Raw genomic sequence first — 18,750 nt, 5'->3', positions numbered from 1 at the left:
GCTTTGGGCCTTTTTAAGAAGGCAAAATGAGCATATAAAGACTATTGTCAGAAAGCCTTTAATAATTTTCAGAAAATTTTTTCAGCCGTTTTCTTTGTGGACTCTCACCTTTATTTTTGAATTTAATTTTTATATGATCAAAACCATCCTGTCTTTCAGGCTATGAACCGTTCCCTTGCAAATGTGATTCTTGGTGGCTATGGCACTGCGTCAACAGCTGGTGGGAAACCCATGGAAATTACTGGAACTCACACAGAAATCAATGTGGACAATGCAGTTGAAATGATAAAAGAAGCCAATAGTATAATTATTACTCCAGGTAAGACTTTCTTGACTTATACAGCAAGATGTTCAGAGAATGTATTATTAAAAAAAAAAAAGATCCCAACCAAACAAAACCACAAAACAAATGAAAAGACTGTAGCCTGAAGATGCAGCATGGCAGCAGCATGTCAAATGTTGACTGGATCCATGTGATTTGTTTTTGTTCCCGGGTCAGTTGTCATTCCTCTGTACAGAGATATGTGCCACTTAATTTTTCTCTGTATATGTCTCTTCAACCTTTGTCCTTCTTATTTGCATTTTAAAATCTTCAGAACAAAGACTGTCTTTAAAATTAAGCTTACACCACAACAGCTGTACAGAAAATTAACTGTGAATTTCCAAGCAGTACCACAATACCAGTGGTACCAATACATCTGTCTGTTAAATTCCTGAAAGACAGGATTTTGTTTACACTTCTCATGTATGTGCTCAATTCTCCACTGGTTTATGAAAAAAAAAAAGGCAAAAAACCCCCATCCAAAATGTAGTTAATATAAATAATGTAATTAAAGTAAAAAAACCCAACCTGAAAACCAAAAGCTGAGCTGTCTGAAACTATTATGTTGGCTGTTCATGTTGTTCAGTAGCACATTCCCTGATAGGAAAAAGTCAGGTAGGGGACAGTTCAAAACTTCACCTTCAACTGAATGGCATGACTATCGTGTTAAACTCATTTTAGCACTGGAATGTGAATAATGCTAAAATACAAAGTCATCTTTCATTTTGCTTCAACTTTAATGAGACCATCAGTCAGGCAGAGTTCTAATTTTGGAAGTTACTTTGTTTCTAGTGAAGCTTGCAACCATCTTCAAGGAGTTTGCCTCTTTCTCCTGTGGTCAAACCTTGAGGACACCATTAATAATATATGCTCTTTGTTTTTCTCCTGGGTATAGTTGCTCTGAAGAATTAGCTCAGACAGAAAGACTGAAAAGATTGTTTACTGCTAAAAGCCATATCCAGCTACTGGATTTGCATTACGCAGATTGAAATTCTGTTGAGGATAATGGTTGTGAAGTAACCTAGCAATTGCCCTTTTATCAATTTTTCAAAATACCTGTCTGCAACATCATTTTCTGATAGTGAAAGAAACATGTATTGTTGTAAAGGTGAAATTAGTTGCTTTAGTTTGACTGGTCAAATCACTGCACTGTAAGTGGTCAGGGAGATAAAAAAAAAGATTAATTACAGTGGGCAGGCTGTGAATATATGAGAATCTGATGTGTATGTATTTATTTTATTTATTTTTAATTATAAGAGCTTCTCTTTGTGTCTTTTTGTCTCTTGTTGTCTACAACTAGTCTTTCTGCAGTAAAACAGGAAAATAAGTTAAAATTTTGAAATTCTTTCAGGTTATGGTTTGTGTGCAGCAAAAGCTCAGTACCCAATAGCTGATCTGGTGAAGATGTTGAGAGAACAAGGGAAAAATGTCAGGTAAGTGCTTTCCTTCATGATAAGTATTACAGCTGGTTTGGTTTGGTTTGTTTTTTTCATTAAAACCCCCTGCAAGTCTTAGTTTTGGTTTAATATTTTTTTCAGCATTGACACAGGCACAGAATAGCAAAGTTAAAGAGATTTCTGGATTGTCTAGTTCATGCAGCCCCCTTGCTCAGATCAGAATCAACTGGAGAAGTTGCCTAAAATCTTTTCCAATTGGATTTTTAATATCTTGTCTCCACAGATGGAAAATGACAGCCTCTTTGGGCAGTTTCATATGATGTTCAGTCATCCTTAGGGTACAACTGATTTTTCCCGTATTTCAATTTGCAACTGTTGCCTCTTGCCTGTTCCCTGGATACCCCTGAGAAGAATCTGGCTCTGTCTTTTTTATTGCCCTCCATCTGTATTTATACAGAGCGATAAGATTCCCTTAATCCTTCTCTTCTGCAGGCTGAAGAATCCCAGTTTTCAACCTCTCCTCTTGTGGCAGATACTCCAAATCATTTAGCAACTTAGACTTATGGGGTTACCATAAGATTTTACTGTGGCAAGCAAGACTGCTATTATAGTTCTTTAAGCATTGCTTAAAAGGATTATGGGAGTGCATGTCTCCACTCTCAAGAACTTATTCTGCTGGAGTGCTGCTCCAAAAAGCAGAGATAATTTTTAGGTTGTCAGTATTGGCCTCACGTCCTTTCCTCCTTCAGTTTTTCTGTAGACCTTATAGATTCTGAAAGTACTGGAAAGAAAACATTATGTCTTTCTTGCTGATTGTTTGAAATTTTGCTTGTTTTCTAATTTTGATAACTTAATATTTTAAAATCAATCGAGGCTCAATTTTCATTTCAAACAAGGTATTTTGGCAGATGCTGGCTAGCCAGACTCATTCTCTGATTTCTATATGTTTATTTCAATTAGATGGTGACTTCCCTTTGGCATGAGTACTCTAGTAATTAGTGTTTTTTTGGTTTTGTTTTTCTTCTTCCACTACTTTTCCAACCTTATTAAAAAGTTGCTTGTAAGCTTTTGCAGTGTGTTACAGCATGGTGTTGGATAACACAACACAGAGTTCTAGGGCTTAGAAGCAATTATTTGTTACTGTTTAACCAGGATTTTGCAATTTTGCATATAAAATTGCTTTATGAATGTATATCTTCATGCATACATGAGAAATGAGGGTGTGTGGTGGTGTGTTTGCTTCCTGGAGCAGTCTTTACACCTTGTTTCTCCATGTTTAGCAACAGCTCTGTGTGTGTCCAGATTGCATTAAAACATTTGAAGATGCCTTAGTTGTGCAACAAAAAAACCTCTTTCATGGCAAATGCAATGACAGTCTTGTATGATTCTGGCTTTCCTTTCAGTGCTTCCTTGGGGGGTTAGCTTTTTCTTGACCAACCTTGGTGAAATAAAAAAAAATACTATTTTTTCCTTTTATGTTGGTTTTGAAAGGGAGAAAAGTGAATGAGTCCTTGAAATAAATGGCTTGTACTTGAAATGAGTCAAATTCAGGAAGGAATCACTGCAGTGGTTACCTAGTATTTTAATGAAATAAATCTGTATTTACGGTTTGTGGTAATTCAGGCCTTTCATCACTTTGCTGAGCTCCCATGGTGTTCATTGAGTGCAGCTGTTGTCCTCTGGTTTCAGTAGGCCTGGAGTGCCTTGGGACCCTAATACACTCGCCATCCAGATGTAGTGACACTCTCACACACACGCTGTGGAGGGCTGCCAGCATGGACACGGGATTGCATCAGTCTGTAGTGCCCATCGTGTGCCAAGAAAAATTGCGACTGTCATATGGTCTGTTTTTTTGCTTCATGGCTCACCACTGATCCAGAGAAGCTGTTGTTTTAATTTGCTTTGCCTATAGCCATAACATTCTCAGTGAAGACCGCAGATTATATAACATGATGCGTAACCTTTGACTAGGATTTAAATTTAGAAGTACAGGAGAGTTTTTGGAAACTTTAGACTGTTTTAGTTACACAGTTGCATAGCTAACATCATCGCTCACTTGAGATGGTCTTGCAGCAGATCACATCTTTAATGCATTAGTAAAGTCACAGAGAAAGCTGGATATTACTGAGCCTTGAGTATAGCTTTCCCTTGTCATGGATGGATAAACAACAAAACTTTTTATAGGCTAAATCCCATAGCCCCGAGAATCTATTGGCCTTGGAGAGGAAATGGCTGTTCTACAACTGGTGTTGTATTTCTGCAAAGTTAGAACTAAGTAAATTGTTGAAAGTTCTTGCCTTACCAAAGTTCATTAGCCACATGTTATGTCGTTTGTAGAACCCCGGTTGTGAAATTCTGATTTTTTCTATATAATAAAATTATATTCTGTAGTAATTTTGTATATAGAAGCATAATTACAGTCTAAAACTGTATGTGCTCATATGTGCAAGGGTTGTTGATGCTCTCCATATCCACATCAAGTTAACTGTCCTAGCTTTTACCACAGTATGACTTTCCTGAGATGTTCTCTTTCAATGTGTTTTGTTTTCCTGCATCATAAGATGTTCTTGATAAGAAAAAAGCATTTTTGTATGGAAGGACTCTTAAAATTGTGCTTTGCATAGACTTTCTAAATAATTTCATAGTTAATAAGTTGATTTTCTGGTAATTCATAGTTGAGAGACATGCACATTGCTGTTTTAATGGCCTTTCAAAATAGTTGCTAGTAAGTTAGTGTTTTGGTTTGGGGTTTTTTTAACCTACTTTTTATAGGTCGATATCTTGAAGGACTTGGATTTCTGTGTTTTGATGCTGGAGAATGTAATTACTTTTTAACACATGAAAACAAGTTTTCTGTATTTTTGAAAATGTGGTAGTATTGATTTAGTGTTGTACCTATGGTTTTTGATTTTTTTTTTTTATTGATTCTGCAAGGATTCAGCTGAGGTGTGCTATCGGTTCCATATGGGTCAGCTTGCCTCTGGATGACCTTACTAGGTCAGCATGTGATGCTTTGTGGAAGCGGGCTTTTGTTTTTTGCTTGTATTTGGGTTCTTGGGAAGGCTATTGGACTGAGCTAAGATTCATCTGGATCTTGCCCCTGCTGTCATAAACGATAGTGGTTGGAAATAGGGAACCAGTATCAGCCCTCATTTAACTGTATGTAATTTAGCTATCTAACTCAATTTAAATTTAGCTGACTTGACTGCTGGAGAGCCACTGAGCTTGGTCCACGGGACTGGTTTTGGGGGCATAGGTTGCTTTAGGCACGACACCAGGTCTAAACTAGCTGGGCTAGCTCTGTGTGTTGATGCTTGTAACCTACAGAGTCATCCATATGTGTGATGAACATTATACTGTGATACTCTGAAGTCATGCTGCACTGCAACTGTTACATGGCAGAATTCAAGCTGTGGAATATCTGAGTGATGCTCTTCTTCGTTCATCTAGTTTGCTGGTGGTTTTTTTCACTTCCTGTTACCTAGAATAATGGATTTGCACTGAAAACAGAGCTGCAAAGAGGTGTCTAAATAAAGTGAATGAGATGTGAGGAACTTCAAGTGAGGCAAAACCCTTGGGCAAATACAGCATTTAAAGTGTTGAGTAAGCTAAATTAGGCACCAGCCAGATGTTACTTTGCTCTGCCCAGCTTTGTTACAATGACAGGAACCCTATCTTTACATGGATGAAGTGATCCTGAAACACTTCTGCACTGGGTTAGGTGCTGCTCTTTTGAGCCAGCTCTTTCAGTATTGATTACAAGAATGTTATCCAGCCAGCTGTCATAAAGATAGATACTGACTTTATGAGCTGTATAAGAAATAATTTCCATTCTGAGATTTTTTTAGTCATTTTTTGTGCTATAGTTGCCTTTTTGATATTGCTAACTTCATACTACTTCTGCCACCTTCAGTCCTTTCTATCCCACTCAACTCCAGATGAAGTGTTTTCTGTGCTGAAAGTGCTAGATATGTGTATGTCAGGAGTTTTAGATATTTAGCCTACATTTAAAATAAAATGCTGCACTTTTTGTATTACCCGAAAAAGTTTGAAACGTAAACTCGTGTGCTGTGTTGTCTGTATAAAACGAAAAGGTATCTAGTAGAGGCTGGTTAAGAAAGTTGAATATCTTTGCTTGATGCTGTTTATCTATGAAGTGTGAGTAGTGAGGTGATGTGCACTTCACGCTTGATGCGCCAACCTAACGCAGTTCTTGTGCTCGAGGCACGAGCTCTGGCGTGCCCCAGGTCAGAGAGAGCCCAGCTGCGTTACTTCTGTGCGTTGCTGAAGCGACTTCAGCATCAGGAAAAGAGCTGCTGGCTGGGCTGGCTAGCTGGCTTCTTTGCAGAGGGAAACACGGCAGGAGCCGACGGTATCGGCTCACATTAGCTCGGAGACAAAGGAAGAGAGAGGCTGTTCAGGTCTGGCTTCTAACAGGTTTATTGTGAGAAGATTCGCAACCCGAACAAGCTCGGAAGGGATGGAATGCAATGGGAAGCCCCCTCGAGGCTCGTCCTCAGTTTTACAGGCAATTTGAAAACCGCGGCGAAAGGGGAAAACAACCAATGAGTTACAAGCCAGGGGGAGGATACAATGTAACAAGAGCCACTGGGGAAACCGAGAGGCGGGAGTTATAGCAGAACCAATGAACGACCGAGTAACCGGGAATTTTCCCGAACCGGGGGAGGTGGCTTGTACCCGGGCACCGCCCGGGGGTGCAGCTTAGGCTTCTGAGCCGCCCCTCGACCCACCCTCTGAGTCTGCCTCTTTGGGAAACTCGATCCAGGGGATGGGCTGGGATTGATTGGCATCACGCTGCCCCAGCCCCGCAGTGGGGTGGGTCACAGCAACACTTCAGTATTTGACAATTGGTGGTGGTAAGCAAGGCCCACCTTAGGTTGTCAGGGTCAAAAGAAAAAAATTCTGTTGAATTCTGTATTTCAGTGAAATACCAGAATAATGTTTCAAGTCATACACAACCTGATTGTTGCTATGTGTTGAGGTTTAAGATTTCTTCTTGATTTATAAACAAACCAACCAACCGAAGGGAGTTCCTGCATAACTGATGGCAAAAGAATATCAAAGAAACTTGGCAATTTTTACTTGAAAGCATTTTTACTGCAAAACATGTTTCCCTTTAAAATAATTTGTGTTAAATTTTTGCGTATGAATGAGATTCATGTTATGAACATCTGAGAGAGCATATGTAACAAAATGTTCCTGCTGAAATGCACATAGCTTTGAAGAACTGCTGCTGTTGTGAGTTGGAAGCAAAACTGATGCTTTTATTAGACAAGTTATGAGCCATTAAGGATTTTAGGTATCTATTTTCCATGTTTACCTGAATTCTGCTTTCCATTGGACAGGCTGATTTCACTCCAGAAGTGTGTAAATGTTACCTTGTGACATTAATTAGAGCCTTAGAGAAGCTATGTTTTTTAATTATTCTTTTTGACATTCTTGCACATCCAATTTCAAGTAGTACTGGCAAGCTACTGTCATATTTGGTTAACAGTCTCGTACAAGCAGACTTTTGGGAGTCACTTCAGTATTTGTCCAAAAAAGCTTTTGTATGAGCAGCTTTCTCAAACTTTGTGAATATGCAGTATGTGGTTTCAAGCAGAGTCTGTCAGAAGTCTCTAACTACTGATGGTTCATGCCCTAATTCTTCCTGCATGAAGATAATTTGTTCCTTTCTTTTCTTCTTTCCTTGCCTCTTGCCAGGAATGGTGAAGTCAAAGGTGAAATTCATTCTCTTGGCAGCTTAAATTTTGGCTTTCCAGCCCTTGAATTAAGATTGTATGTGTATATAGTACTTAATAGAAACCTCACGAGTATTTTGTTTTGTGTACTGCCAAAGCAGCTTTGGTCACAAAGGCACTCAAATAATTTTATTAGACACAAAAGAGAATTTTGTTGGAAAATCTGTTTTCACTGCCAGAGGAGTGATGAGTTTTCTCAAGGGTACTTCAGAATAAGAGCTCTCCTACTGTACTTTTAGTGATTGAATTTGGTATACTTAAGGTCTAGCTGCAGTACTACACATGGCTTGTGCTACTGAGTGAGTGGTGTGAAACATAAGCTGTTAGTAATTTATGCTGTATATTTGCTCTCCTTCTGATTCTCGGTATTATCCTTTGCAGCAGGGTCCCAAATGTTTACTAGCTGAATACAATCTATTCCCTTTCTTCTTTAAAAGCATTCTTTTTAAAACTAGCTTTTATCCTACTGTTCAACCTAGAGCTTAAAGTTGTAGTATATCTAGTATTATGTGGATTAATCATATGTCCTTAATTTTGTTGCTGGAGTTCCAATTGTCTCAGTTTTGTATTGTATTAATGTTGCCTTGATGATGGAGTGCTCAGTTGCCCATTTAAGGATGTATTTGTACAGTCTTCAATTACCAAGTGATCTATGTTGATTGGACTGTGACTTGTGGTCCATCAGTGATGTGTTATCCATTCCCATCGCGGTGGAGTTGAAAATAGAAGTATGTGTCATGGCAAGTTGGTTTATTAGTCTTTCTCTCATTTCTGAAGAAATCTAAATAACTTTCGTTTAATTCCTGACTTACTTGGATTTCTGTTCAGAAACTTCTGTTCCAAAATCCAAGAATTCAAAAATCCTTTTTTTCTTGGCTATTTTTCTTCTCTTCCAAAGTATACATAGGCTTCTGAATTAAACATTTATCTTCAGCCCTGTACAATGTTCATCTGAGGCACTTCTGGCATGAGTGAGTCAGCATTCTATCTGGTGATAGCTCCAGAAATGGAAAGACAGAAAGTACACAGGACAGTAGACATGGATATGCCTTGCTTGTAAGGGCCAGTAGATGATCAGAAGAGTACCAACATGAAACAGATCTGCTTCTAACCAAATATGTCCTTGGTGGTGCTGCTAAACCAGTTTACATCTCCATTCTGGCTTTTTCAGGTTTTTACTCTTAGAGAACTGCATGCATGCTGAGCACCCCAGGTGCCACCCTGTTGGTCTGTCTGAAGTTTTAGTAACTCATGAGCAGTGTATTTTCTCTAAGTTGTTTTTGAGCTGTTCTGAAAACATTTTTTAAAATGTTTATGCTTAAACTGTTACAGTTTCTTAGGTCTCAACCTTTTCACTCCCCCTCCTTTTTTTGTCCTCTTCTCATTTCTTCCTAAGGTCAATCATAAGAAGAAAGTGGCATGTTAACCTAATTCGGCAAGGCATTGTCTTGTGCTTGAAGTAGAGTCCCTGTTAATTTTTCTGTTGGATTGAAGTGTTTCTTCATACAAGTGTTTCTTGTACATACTCTAAAGATACCTGAATCAATAAAGTCATTTGCCAAGGGGTTTTGCTTCAGAAAGGTGGCATGGTCTCTTGCCTTTTTCATGGTGAATTTATTTAGTCTGTGGTGTTTTCAGTGATGTAAGGGACCTGAAAAACATATCAATATGAATGGTAGTTTTACAGTTAAAAGGTTCATTTGTAAAAGCCCAAAAGAATCTGTCACAAGACTTGAAATATGGTACTGCTTGGAAGCTGAACTGTTAAAGTTTAACAGTTCCATTTTATTAATTGCCATTTGTGCTTATACTTAAGAACTTCTCAGCCTTGTGAGTCACAGGTGACAATTCTAATGTATTAAACAAAGTGGTCCAAATTTATTAATGGGATTTGTTCCCTTTTAGGTTTGGTATTCACCCTGTGGCTGGTCGTATGCCTGGTCAGCTGAATGTACTGCTAGCAGAGGCTGGCGTTCCCTATGATATTGTACTGGAAATGGATGAAATCAATGAAGACTTCCCAGGTTAGCATGTGAGCCATAAGTTTCCAGTAGATTGGATGATATATTTGATTTTGTTTTTGCACTGCACAGGGATTTTTAACAATAGAAAGTCAAGAAGTCAAGCCATTCAGTTTATTTTTATAGAGGACTAGAAGTCTTTTTAGGTGGGGGGCAAGTGGGGAGGAGTTTTTTTTTTTTAATTGCTTGTAGCTGTGAAGTAAATGGCAAATGCTGTATCTTTATTATCTCTGTTACTGCCCTGTCCCCACAGAGGAAAACTATTGTAACTTCTTTAGGTCAGGTATTGTGGATAACTTGACCCTGTCATGTCTTGCAAACCTGTATAGCACTGTACTGGCAACTTCTTGCTTTCTTACATCTTTATTTAAAAGGCAGAAGGTTGCCAGTAAAAGGTTTTTCAGAAGAATATTCAAAAGAAAAGTGAGGCACAAAAAAGTTTGAAAGTGATGATAGTATGTGTGTATTCAACCATATTTAAAAATCAAAAGGATTTAAATTTTGTCTGTCAGGGTGGTCTGATGAGTCCCTTAGAATTGGGTTGTGGATGATTGCAGCTTGTTGGAGGTAGCTGGCAGCACATTTGAATTCTCACATATAATTTGCCCAAGAAGTTTGTAAAATACTTGTGTGCATACTGTCTCCATAAATGTTTGTAGAGTACTTAACCATTAGGGGTTCTTCTGCCTAGAAATATCAGATTTTACACAAAAATGTGCATCAGCCTCAGTGGTCAGATTTCAGATAATTTTTCATCAGTGTCATTTTCTTTGTCTTGCTGCAGAAACTGACTTGGTCCTTGTAATTGGTGCAAATGATACAGTTAATTCAGCAGCTCAGGAAGATCCAAACTCTATCATAGCTGGAATGCCGGTTCTTGAGGTCTGGAAGTCAAAACAGGTGAGATTAACAGAGTTGAGTTATCACCTACCTTGAGCAAGATTTTAAAAACATGGTTTATAGGATAAGCTAACAAGATTCTTCCATTATTCTGGTTTCCACAAGAAGCTTTTCTCCAAGTTGTCCAACAAAACAGTCAGTGCTTTGCAAGTGTGATGCACTGTTTGTGATTCTATAATCATCATCAATGGCTTTAGTGAGACTAATTATGACTGTAATAGAAAAGATCAAATAGAGTGCTTCTACTAGGATGTGATTAGAATAAATGCTTACATCTGCAGCCCTGAAACATTTCTGTACAAATACCTGTTCTGTTGAGTTTATAGCTGATGACTTTAATACTGAGGTGGAAACACTAGAATTAATAATATGAGTAAATAAAATAAAAATAATAATTAAAGAACAACAAACACCCCTCAAAACCCCCAAACAATGCATGGCTGAGTCGAATAGAAAGCTTAGACTGTCCAGGTTGAACCAACAGTTTAGTTACCTTAACAGTTTTGCACTGATCTAAAGTACATGTACTTGTGTTTCCTTGATGTGAAATCTTTGATACTTTGTTCTGAATGCAGTGGTGGCCTCAGTTGTTCTGTGGGTTATCCATTCAAGTACTCAGTCATGGGCACATCTGTTTATCAGTAGTGTGCGTAGCTATATATTGCAATTTGAGAAATAAACATGAACATAATTAAGGTAAAGCTTCTCAGTTTCTCTGCTGAAGGTGCCACAGTTAACTAATTTGACATTTAATAGCTAAAACTGGCTGAAAGTTGTTTTGAAGTCCCACGGGCACTTCAAAATTAGTCTCAAAACCCTTCGATGTTATGGTTATCAGTGCACATCTTGCTTTGACTTTATTACATGGAATAAAGTAAATGCATGTGTAATGTCCACAATCTCTTCATCTGAAATGTAACACTGTATTTAACAACAAAATATTTCTGAAATATCAATATCAATTTATCTGCTATATTAAAGTTTAAAATAGTTTCATAGCAGTGAGCACTCTGTTTTGGTCAGAGATGTCTCTTCCCCTTCCTTCATTTTTGGAGGTTGGTTTTGTGTTATCTTTGTTTGAGGAAGGATGGTAGCTGGGTGTTTTGCTGTTTCAAACATGAACTCTTTGTGTGCAGGTCATTGTAATGAAGAGATCTTTGGGAGTTGGTTATGCAGCGGTGGACAATCCCATCTTCTACAAGCCCAATACTGCCATGCTGTTGGGAGATGCTAAGAAGACTTGTGATGCCCTGCAGGCCAAAGTCAGGGAATCATACCAAAGCTAAATATTGATTTATATTCTGCTCATATTTTCGACTACAGTTTTGTCACAGAGGTCACAGAAAATGAGAGGTGGAAGGACCTCTCACTGTCATAAGGCAGCTGGCTTTTGGAGAAGACTGCATTGACTCCTAGGAGATGTAGTTCAGTCAGGGGATATAGACTATTATAAAAAGATGGGCAGATTAGCCCTTCAAACTAAATCTCCAATGAGACAATGCATAAAAGAAGGAAAATGTTCTTTATAAGGCCAAGATTGTACTGTTACAAGAGGAAATTAATAACTCATAGCCATCTTTAAGTAGTTACTGACTTCCTCTTCCTTACTGTCTGTACTTCTGTCATGGAAATTCACTAAAATATACTGTGCCAAAACTGTATTCAGTCTTATCATCAAAGCTGGTTTTTGGCTGGTATGGACAATGCAACTGTTGATTTCATCAAAACTTAAATTTCAAACAGATGCAAGCAGAAGCAAATCCTTGCATGTCCCTTCAAACTCAGGACATTCTCTAAAATAGATGCTTACATGATTTGAGATCTAAGCATAATGTTCTTTTTCTTTTGGGGATTGTATGGATGCTGTGAATCAGGAACATTTTAGGAAAGTTACTTTTCTTTAAAATACGGTTCCACTTTTTTATGGTGCACACTTACGTTAAATGAAACACAGAATATCAGGCACTTGCCAAGTAATCTTCATGTCTGACAAGGAAATGTACATTTATTTGCATTGCTTAACTATTTTAAGCAGCTGCTAAATTCTCCATCTTTTTCAGTCTGTACCTTTTTAAGTGTCTGAGAAAAAAACATGGTCCAGTTCTGCACAGGCAGAAACCTGATCTGTTCACAGAATTTGGACCACAGTGTTTCAGTTTGTTCACCTAGACTTTTAATTGTACTTACTACTTTAAAACTTAGTGATGCTTTCTTAACTAATATTCTTGTGATGCTGAAAAAAACACTTTTGAACTCCTTCTCTTTTCTGCTCTTGTGAGATCCCACCTGGATTGTTGTCTGCAGCTCTAGGGCCCCCAACACAAAAAAGATGTTGACCTGTTGGAACAAGTCCAGAGAAGGCTGCTAAGCTGACCACAGGGCCTGAGCACCTCTCCTGTGAACACAGGCTGAGAGAGCTGGGATTGCTCAGCTGGGAGAAGAGAAGGTGTTGCTGACACCTTATAGCATCTTCCAGTACCTAAAAGGGGCCCACAAGAGAGCTGGAGAGGGACTTTTCACATGGGCATGTCGTGAAAGGACGAGGGAAAATGGCTTCAAACTGAAGGAGGGCAGGTTTATATTAGATGTTAAGAAATTCTTTACTGTGAGGGTGCTGAGGCACTGAGACAGGTTGCCCAGAGAAGCTGTGGATGCTCCATCCCTGGAAATGCTCATGATCAAGCTGTATGGGGCTCTGAGTAACCTTGTCTAGTGAACGGTTCCCTGCCCATGGGGTTCCAATTGGAACTGGATGATCTTTAAAGTCCCTTACAACCCAAACCATTCTGTGCTTCTACGTTTAAGATGCTGGAGTTCATTAGAATTTCTCTAAATAAATAAGCTATTGTTTGGACAGCACAGAAACATACTAAACATAAAATCCAGTGATTATTTGACTTCTTACTAATTTAATTAAAAGCACTATTTAATTTCCATAAGTCCAGCAAAGTTAAATTATGACATAGATTGCTGTTTTGTTTTTATTATATTAAGTATACTTGAGTGAAATTCAAATATTTGCCTAATAACATGAATTTGTCATATTTCCATAACGTCCACACATATTTCCATAATGATGTAAAAACTGTCCATGGTGACAAAGGCTAAACAGAAATAACTGTCCTTGTGTTAGAAGCCATTCATATCTAGAGAAGACAAACTATTATGAAGTAAGTCTTGAAATTAATCCATCTTGGTCAATAGAACAAACTATTTTTTTTATTACACCATGCATAGAGACCTCATATAAAATACAGTACTTCTTCTTGGCTACCTCTGTTTTTATGTGAAGATCACTTAAAGCACAGATTTTGAATAGGTAGTACATTAAAAAATGTAATGATATACAGCAGATCTATCATTTTGCAGATCTCTTTTCTATGATTTAACAAAAAAATTATCATGCATTAATATGTTATATTCTGCAGGAAAAGGCTTGTAACTGAATTTTAATTAAGAACATTGTGACAACCATATTTGAATGTAGCATGTATGGCCTCTTGATTTCATTGTGTTCAACCTTTCCTTCAGGTCTGCAAAAAATAGGAGGGAAATGGGAAAAGAGAGAAGACAAAGAAATAATTCTCCATCTCTCTCCCTCCTAGCTAAGCAAAAAAATGGGGGATTTGAAGGCATCTAACATCCTAATGCATTAATTTTTGTCTTGTCAAACTGGCTGCAGTATGCATCATGTCTCTGCTCATAGGTAGCTAATAAAAGATCTAGCTTTTCTTTAAAAAATAGCAAACAAGGGAGGGGGAACACTTTTTCATTTGTACTCGGAAAAACCCCATACTGTTACTTTGGATCAATAGTACCAGGGTTCTCTTTAACATGTGCTCTACCATGGAACACTAGCTAATTGCTGAAGTGCTAATAAAAAGTCAGTTATTTTTCTCTGTTGATCACTGTCTTTGTTCTCTCCTGTTGTTTTTCCTGAGTAGTTAACTAGTCCAAGATTACTTTTGGAAGTTAAGAGACTCAAAGTGCCACCAAAGGATGTTGAGATTGAAGGCTGTAGTGAATGGAAATCATGGCAAAATATTTTTTTTTTTTTTTTTAGTTGGTTCTTTACATTTTTTCCTTTTAGGTATGACTGTCATCTGACTGTAGGAACTTCACTTAGTTTTTCTAGTAAATGAAGAGGGTTAGACAACTGAGAGTGATTGAACAAGATATGTGTTGCTTTTTTGAGATTAAAGAAGAAAGAAAGCTGTAATAACTGACTGGTCTGAGTAGTTTATTTTCCAGTGGCTGAGGTGTGAGATGAATCCTATCCCTTTGAGCCAGGTGCCATAAAAGCTTGCTTCAGTTGTTACTTGGTTCTACAAGACTGCTGAGTTGATTGCTGTGATGGTTACAGTTTTCTACCTTCAAAGTGAGTGATAAGTGAATAATTTTAGCCATCTGACAGTCTGTTCAGTATACCACAAGTCTGACATGCAGCTTTCATGTTTTCCCTCAAGCTTCAGTGAAGCCCAGACTGGAGATCTCTTCCAGAGGCTGCAGCCTGGTGTTGACTCATGGAGTAACCTGTCTTCCGTCTTGGAGGATCCCACCTGGGGATCAAATACACAGAGCCTATGGGTTTGTAGTGTGACAGAGAGTAAGGTCTAGTCTATATCCTGTGGATCTGCATGCTGCTTTGAAGATTTTCCTCTCTCTTCCCTATTTCCAGCTTCTTAGTATCACCCAAGAGGTATTTGCTCTAGCCTGCCTCGAGCAGGCTATGACAATCTGATCAGATCATGGCAAAGCAGTGCAGCAAGAACATGAGTATGGAGGACACTCATCTCTATTCAGCTGTGGAACTTTCACGGTGTGCAGTGTGTCCGTGACTCACTGAGTCAACTTTAATCTTTTCTGTGGTTTTCTTTTTTTCTTTTTTCTTTTTTTTTTCTTTTTTCTTTTTTTCCTTTTTCTTTTTTTTAATTTTTTTCTTTTTAATACAAATTGTTGCATTACTGAAGTTACAGAGAAATTTAGTTTGGAAAGATCGACTAGACATAATTTGGCTCCCTTCCCTACTGAAAACAGGTCCAATTTTATTAGATTGGTACATCATTTGAACATCTTGGTGGAGATGTCAACCTCACTGTCATTACAGTGTTTGATTCTTCCAGTTGGGAATAAATTATTTTTTAAAATTTTAATTAGAATTTCCTTTTTGAGTATAATTAGAATTTCCTTTACTGGAATTGCCTGCAACCTTGGGAGACCAGTTTGCCCAGTTGTCCCAGTCTCCAGCAGTATTTCATACCCTTTTGCAGGCTAATGTGCTCCCCCATCTCTGGAATGCATTAATTGTGCAAGCGTCCAGTTTATTCTGCAATACCCACCTGCTGTTCTTATCTTAGAAAAACCATGCTGAACATCAGAGCCGGCTGAAAGGAAGGGGATGGAGGGGATGTGTGGGGGGTGGATGGACTGAAAACAGAACTAAAGCCCAACTATCTTTCATCATTGTTCCACTCTTCTTGAGCCAGCAACTTATTTAGATCAGAAAATAAATGTAACTTTATAAAAATGGTATTTCTAAGAAACACATTTCTTACTTACTGGACTGAGAAGTACAAAATTTTTTGTGCTGTTAAAATGGCTTTAAAATTTCTTGCAAGTAGGGGAATTTTACTGTTTATAAAATGACAAGGTTTCTATTGTGTGATCTATCAATCTGCCTCTTAGATTCTTTCTTTAGTCTATGATGTGGTTTCTAAAATTCCAATCTAATGAGTCATATCTATCCCACTATATTGGTTTCATGCAGCAATCATGTAATTCTGGTCCATTCAAATAGAGAAACTGGGGACTGAACCTGCTTCTGTATTTTAGTTTGAATTTAAAAAATGGCATTTGGAGTTTTATTAACTTGCTAAGTTTTAGGTTCTGTTGCAGAGCACTCTTGGAGAACACAAATTGGATGTTTTTGAAACTAAGATAGTAGACATTTTAGCACCATGAAGGAACATTCAGTCTGTAGGACCAGATTAAAGGTCATCTACAGTAAACACCCTTAAACAAATAGGAATGGATTTCATATCCTCAGCACAGAAGACCTTGTTTGTTAGGTTTGTTTCTAGAGGGCCAAAATAGCTGCTAAAGTAGTCTCCCAGATCTACAGTGCGTGAGAGAGAATGAGGGGATATATTTCAGTTTCTTCCATTCTAAGGCTCAGTTATTTGTAGTAAGTAAACATTTTAAATTCAAAGAAACACACCAAATTGAGAATGATTTGCACCACCAACACATGTGAGCTTTTGTGTAAGCTTTCAGATTCTGCCGGAAAACTTTACAGGAGGGAATTTGAATACTGGGTGATCTGTGCCCTCTGTTCTGTACCTAAGCAGTGCAGTTCAAATACTCATTTCATAAGACTTGCAGTGAGTATTGCTCCATCAATATGATTAGTGTGGGGTGGTTTACAAATTAAGTAAATTACAAAAGATAATAGCTTGCATAATGCAACTGCTCCGCAGCTGCCCAGAGGATATATTGAATTGCTGGTTTAGGCTATTGGGATACATGGTTCTTCCTGAGAGGAAGATACGTACTTAGACGTTTTCATGAATGGACTTAGTAATATTTGAAGCTCCAAGTTCTCAAAAGGTGATGGTTTGGAGAAGCAGAAACAATCCTAAAATACTAATTTATGGTGTTACTTGAGAAATTAGGGGACTAATTCATAGCCCTTATTCCAGGGTGATCATCCTAAGGATTTCTAAGGAAAGAGCATTTTCTCCAGTTGCAAAGATAGCAAGGAATGTTAGCTAATGAGAAAACAGTGACCAGGAAAAATTGTTAGAGGAAACAACTATTCTGCTTTAATTTCACTTTTGCCTGGAGATGGATTTTCCCTGAGGATGAGTGGGATCATATTCTTCAAATGAACATATGCAGAGGGAGTTTTTTGTTCTTCCTTTAATGACAGTTCATTGGTTTTGGTTTTCTCCATACACTCCAGGACTGGTTGTAGACCTCTACATCACTCTGAAATCTAGCAATTCAGAATCCAATTTTCTGCACACCATATATAAATCACATGCTAATACCCATTTTTACTCACTTGTTAGAGAAATGGTTGTGTGAATTCTACATTACTAATTTTTAAATTCACACTTCTTGACACTTTTTTGAACTCTGCAGCCTATATTTCTGCAAAGCAGTTTTAATTGGAAAAGGATACGGGAATTTGTTATTAAACCTTATTTACCAACTACAACTGCTTTTAGAATATTATGTGAACAAGGTACAAAATATGTCTGTTACTCATTTTGATATTAGGGTTAAAATGGGCCAGACGTGGGGGAGAAAGGAATTGTATGTCAGTGAATTAAAGGAATCATGCTATAAAGATCAAACCTTTACCTAGCAGGTAAGTATGGCTTTGAAAATAAGGTTATACATGATGCAGTTCTCTTAGATGTGCTAAGTATGACATTTACTAAGTGTGATTAGACATGATACTGTGAAAAGTCCCTGTGTGTCTCCTGACCATTTGTTCCTGTCCCTTGTTGACAAAACCCCATAAAACTGGTTATTATCCAGCCATTGCTCTATTAAAGGAAGCAACAAAGGAACTGGAGGACAGAAGGACTTCACACTCAGTAAGAAGTGTCTTCTGAAAGAAGATTGAGGTTGAACGCTAGCACAGCATGAAATTAAGTTATTCTATTACATGGTCAGTCTAACCCATAATTCAAAAAAATCCCTAACAGAATGGAAACTAACAGCTAATGAACATAAAAAGCTCAAGCAGATGTTAAAGCTGTCTCATGCAGTAATAACTTGCAGTTGCGTATTCCCCCTATTAAAATATTACAGATGTGGGTAAGAAAAGCCATTTAATTTTCTTTACATTCTCAGAAGCTCATTGTTGTTATGGACCATGGTACACTGAACTTCATTTTTCAAGAGTTTTATGGTGAATTTGTTGATCTAGGGAGACAATGCACGAAGTCTCGGATTTATAGACACATCAACAATCCTTATTTTTCATTAGCATTTTGTCCCCCAAAATACCCATTTCATTAGTTTAGTGAACAATAAAATTCGGTGTGATTGAATTATATCTGAGTTTTGAAAGCAGAAAAAAGTGCAAATATGCCAACAAATGCAATGTGCTATATATTGCTCTAATTTTCATGTCATATTGCTGCTGTAACACTGAGGGGTTTTTTTAATTTTCAGAGATACCATAAGCCACACTTTACACCTGGTCAATTTGATCTGGAAAAGTGTTAAGCTTATCCATGGAGCTGCTGAATTTTGGCTGTAGACCTTGGACCCTTTTTTTCTGCAGGATGATATAGCAAGTAGCATGTGTTGCCTTTTTACCTACTCACTCAGTT

The 18,750-nt window shown here is 37.8% G+C and overlaps 1 protein-coding gene across 6 annotated transcripts in view; it reads left to right on the top strand.

The window, feature by feature from the left end:
- NNT (nicotinamide nucleotide transhydrogenase) overlaps positions 1 to 14,307 on the top strand; it is a 43,785-nt gene extending 29,478 nt beyond the window's left edge. For all 6 annotated transcript variants that reach the window (XM_082301567.1, XM_082301568.1, XM_082301572.1 and 3 more), the window contains exons 18-22: positions 160 to 319; positions 1,674 to 1,755; positions 9,387 to 9,505; positions 10,287 to 10,402; positions 11,539 to 14,307. In XM_082301567.1, coding sequence (XP_082157693.1) covers positions 160 to 319; positions 1,674 to 1,755; positions 9,387 to 9,505; positions 10,287 to 10,402; positions 11,539 to 11,688 — 627 coding nt within the window. In that variant the 3' untranslated portion in view covers positions 11,689 to 14,307. The remainder of the gene's footprint in view (positions 1 to 159; positions 320 to 1,673; positions 1,756 to 9,386; positions 9,506 to 10,286; positions 10,403 to 11,538) is intronic.
- The last annotated feature ends 4,443 nt before the right edge of the window (positions 14,308 to 18,750 follow it).

The sequence above is a fragment of the Coloeus monedula genome, assembly GCF_965178545.1.
Source record: "Coloeus monedula genome assembly, chromosome: Z".
Lineage (NCBI taxonomy): Eukaryota > Metazoa > Chordata > Aves > Passeriformes > Corvidae > Coloeus > Coloeus monedula.
This window is presented reverse-complemented; position numbering and strand designations above follow the sequence as displayed.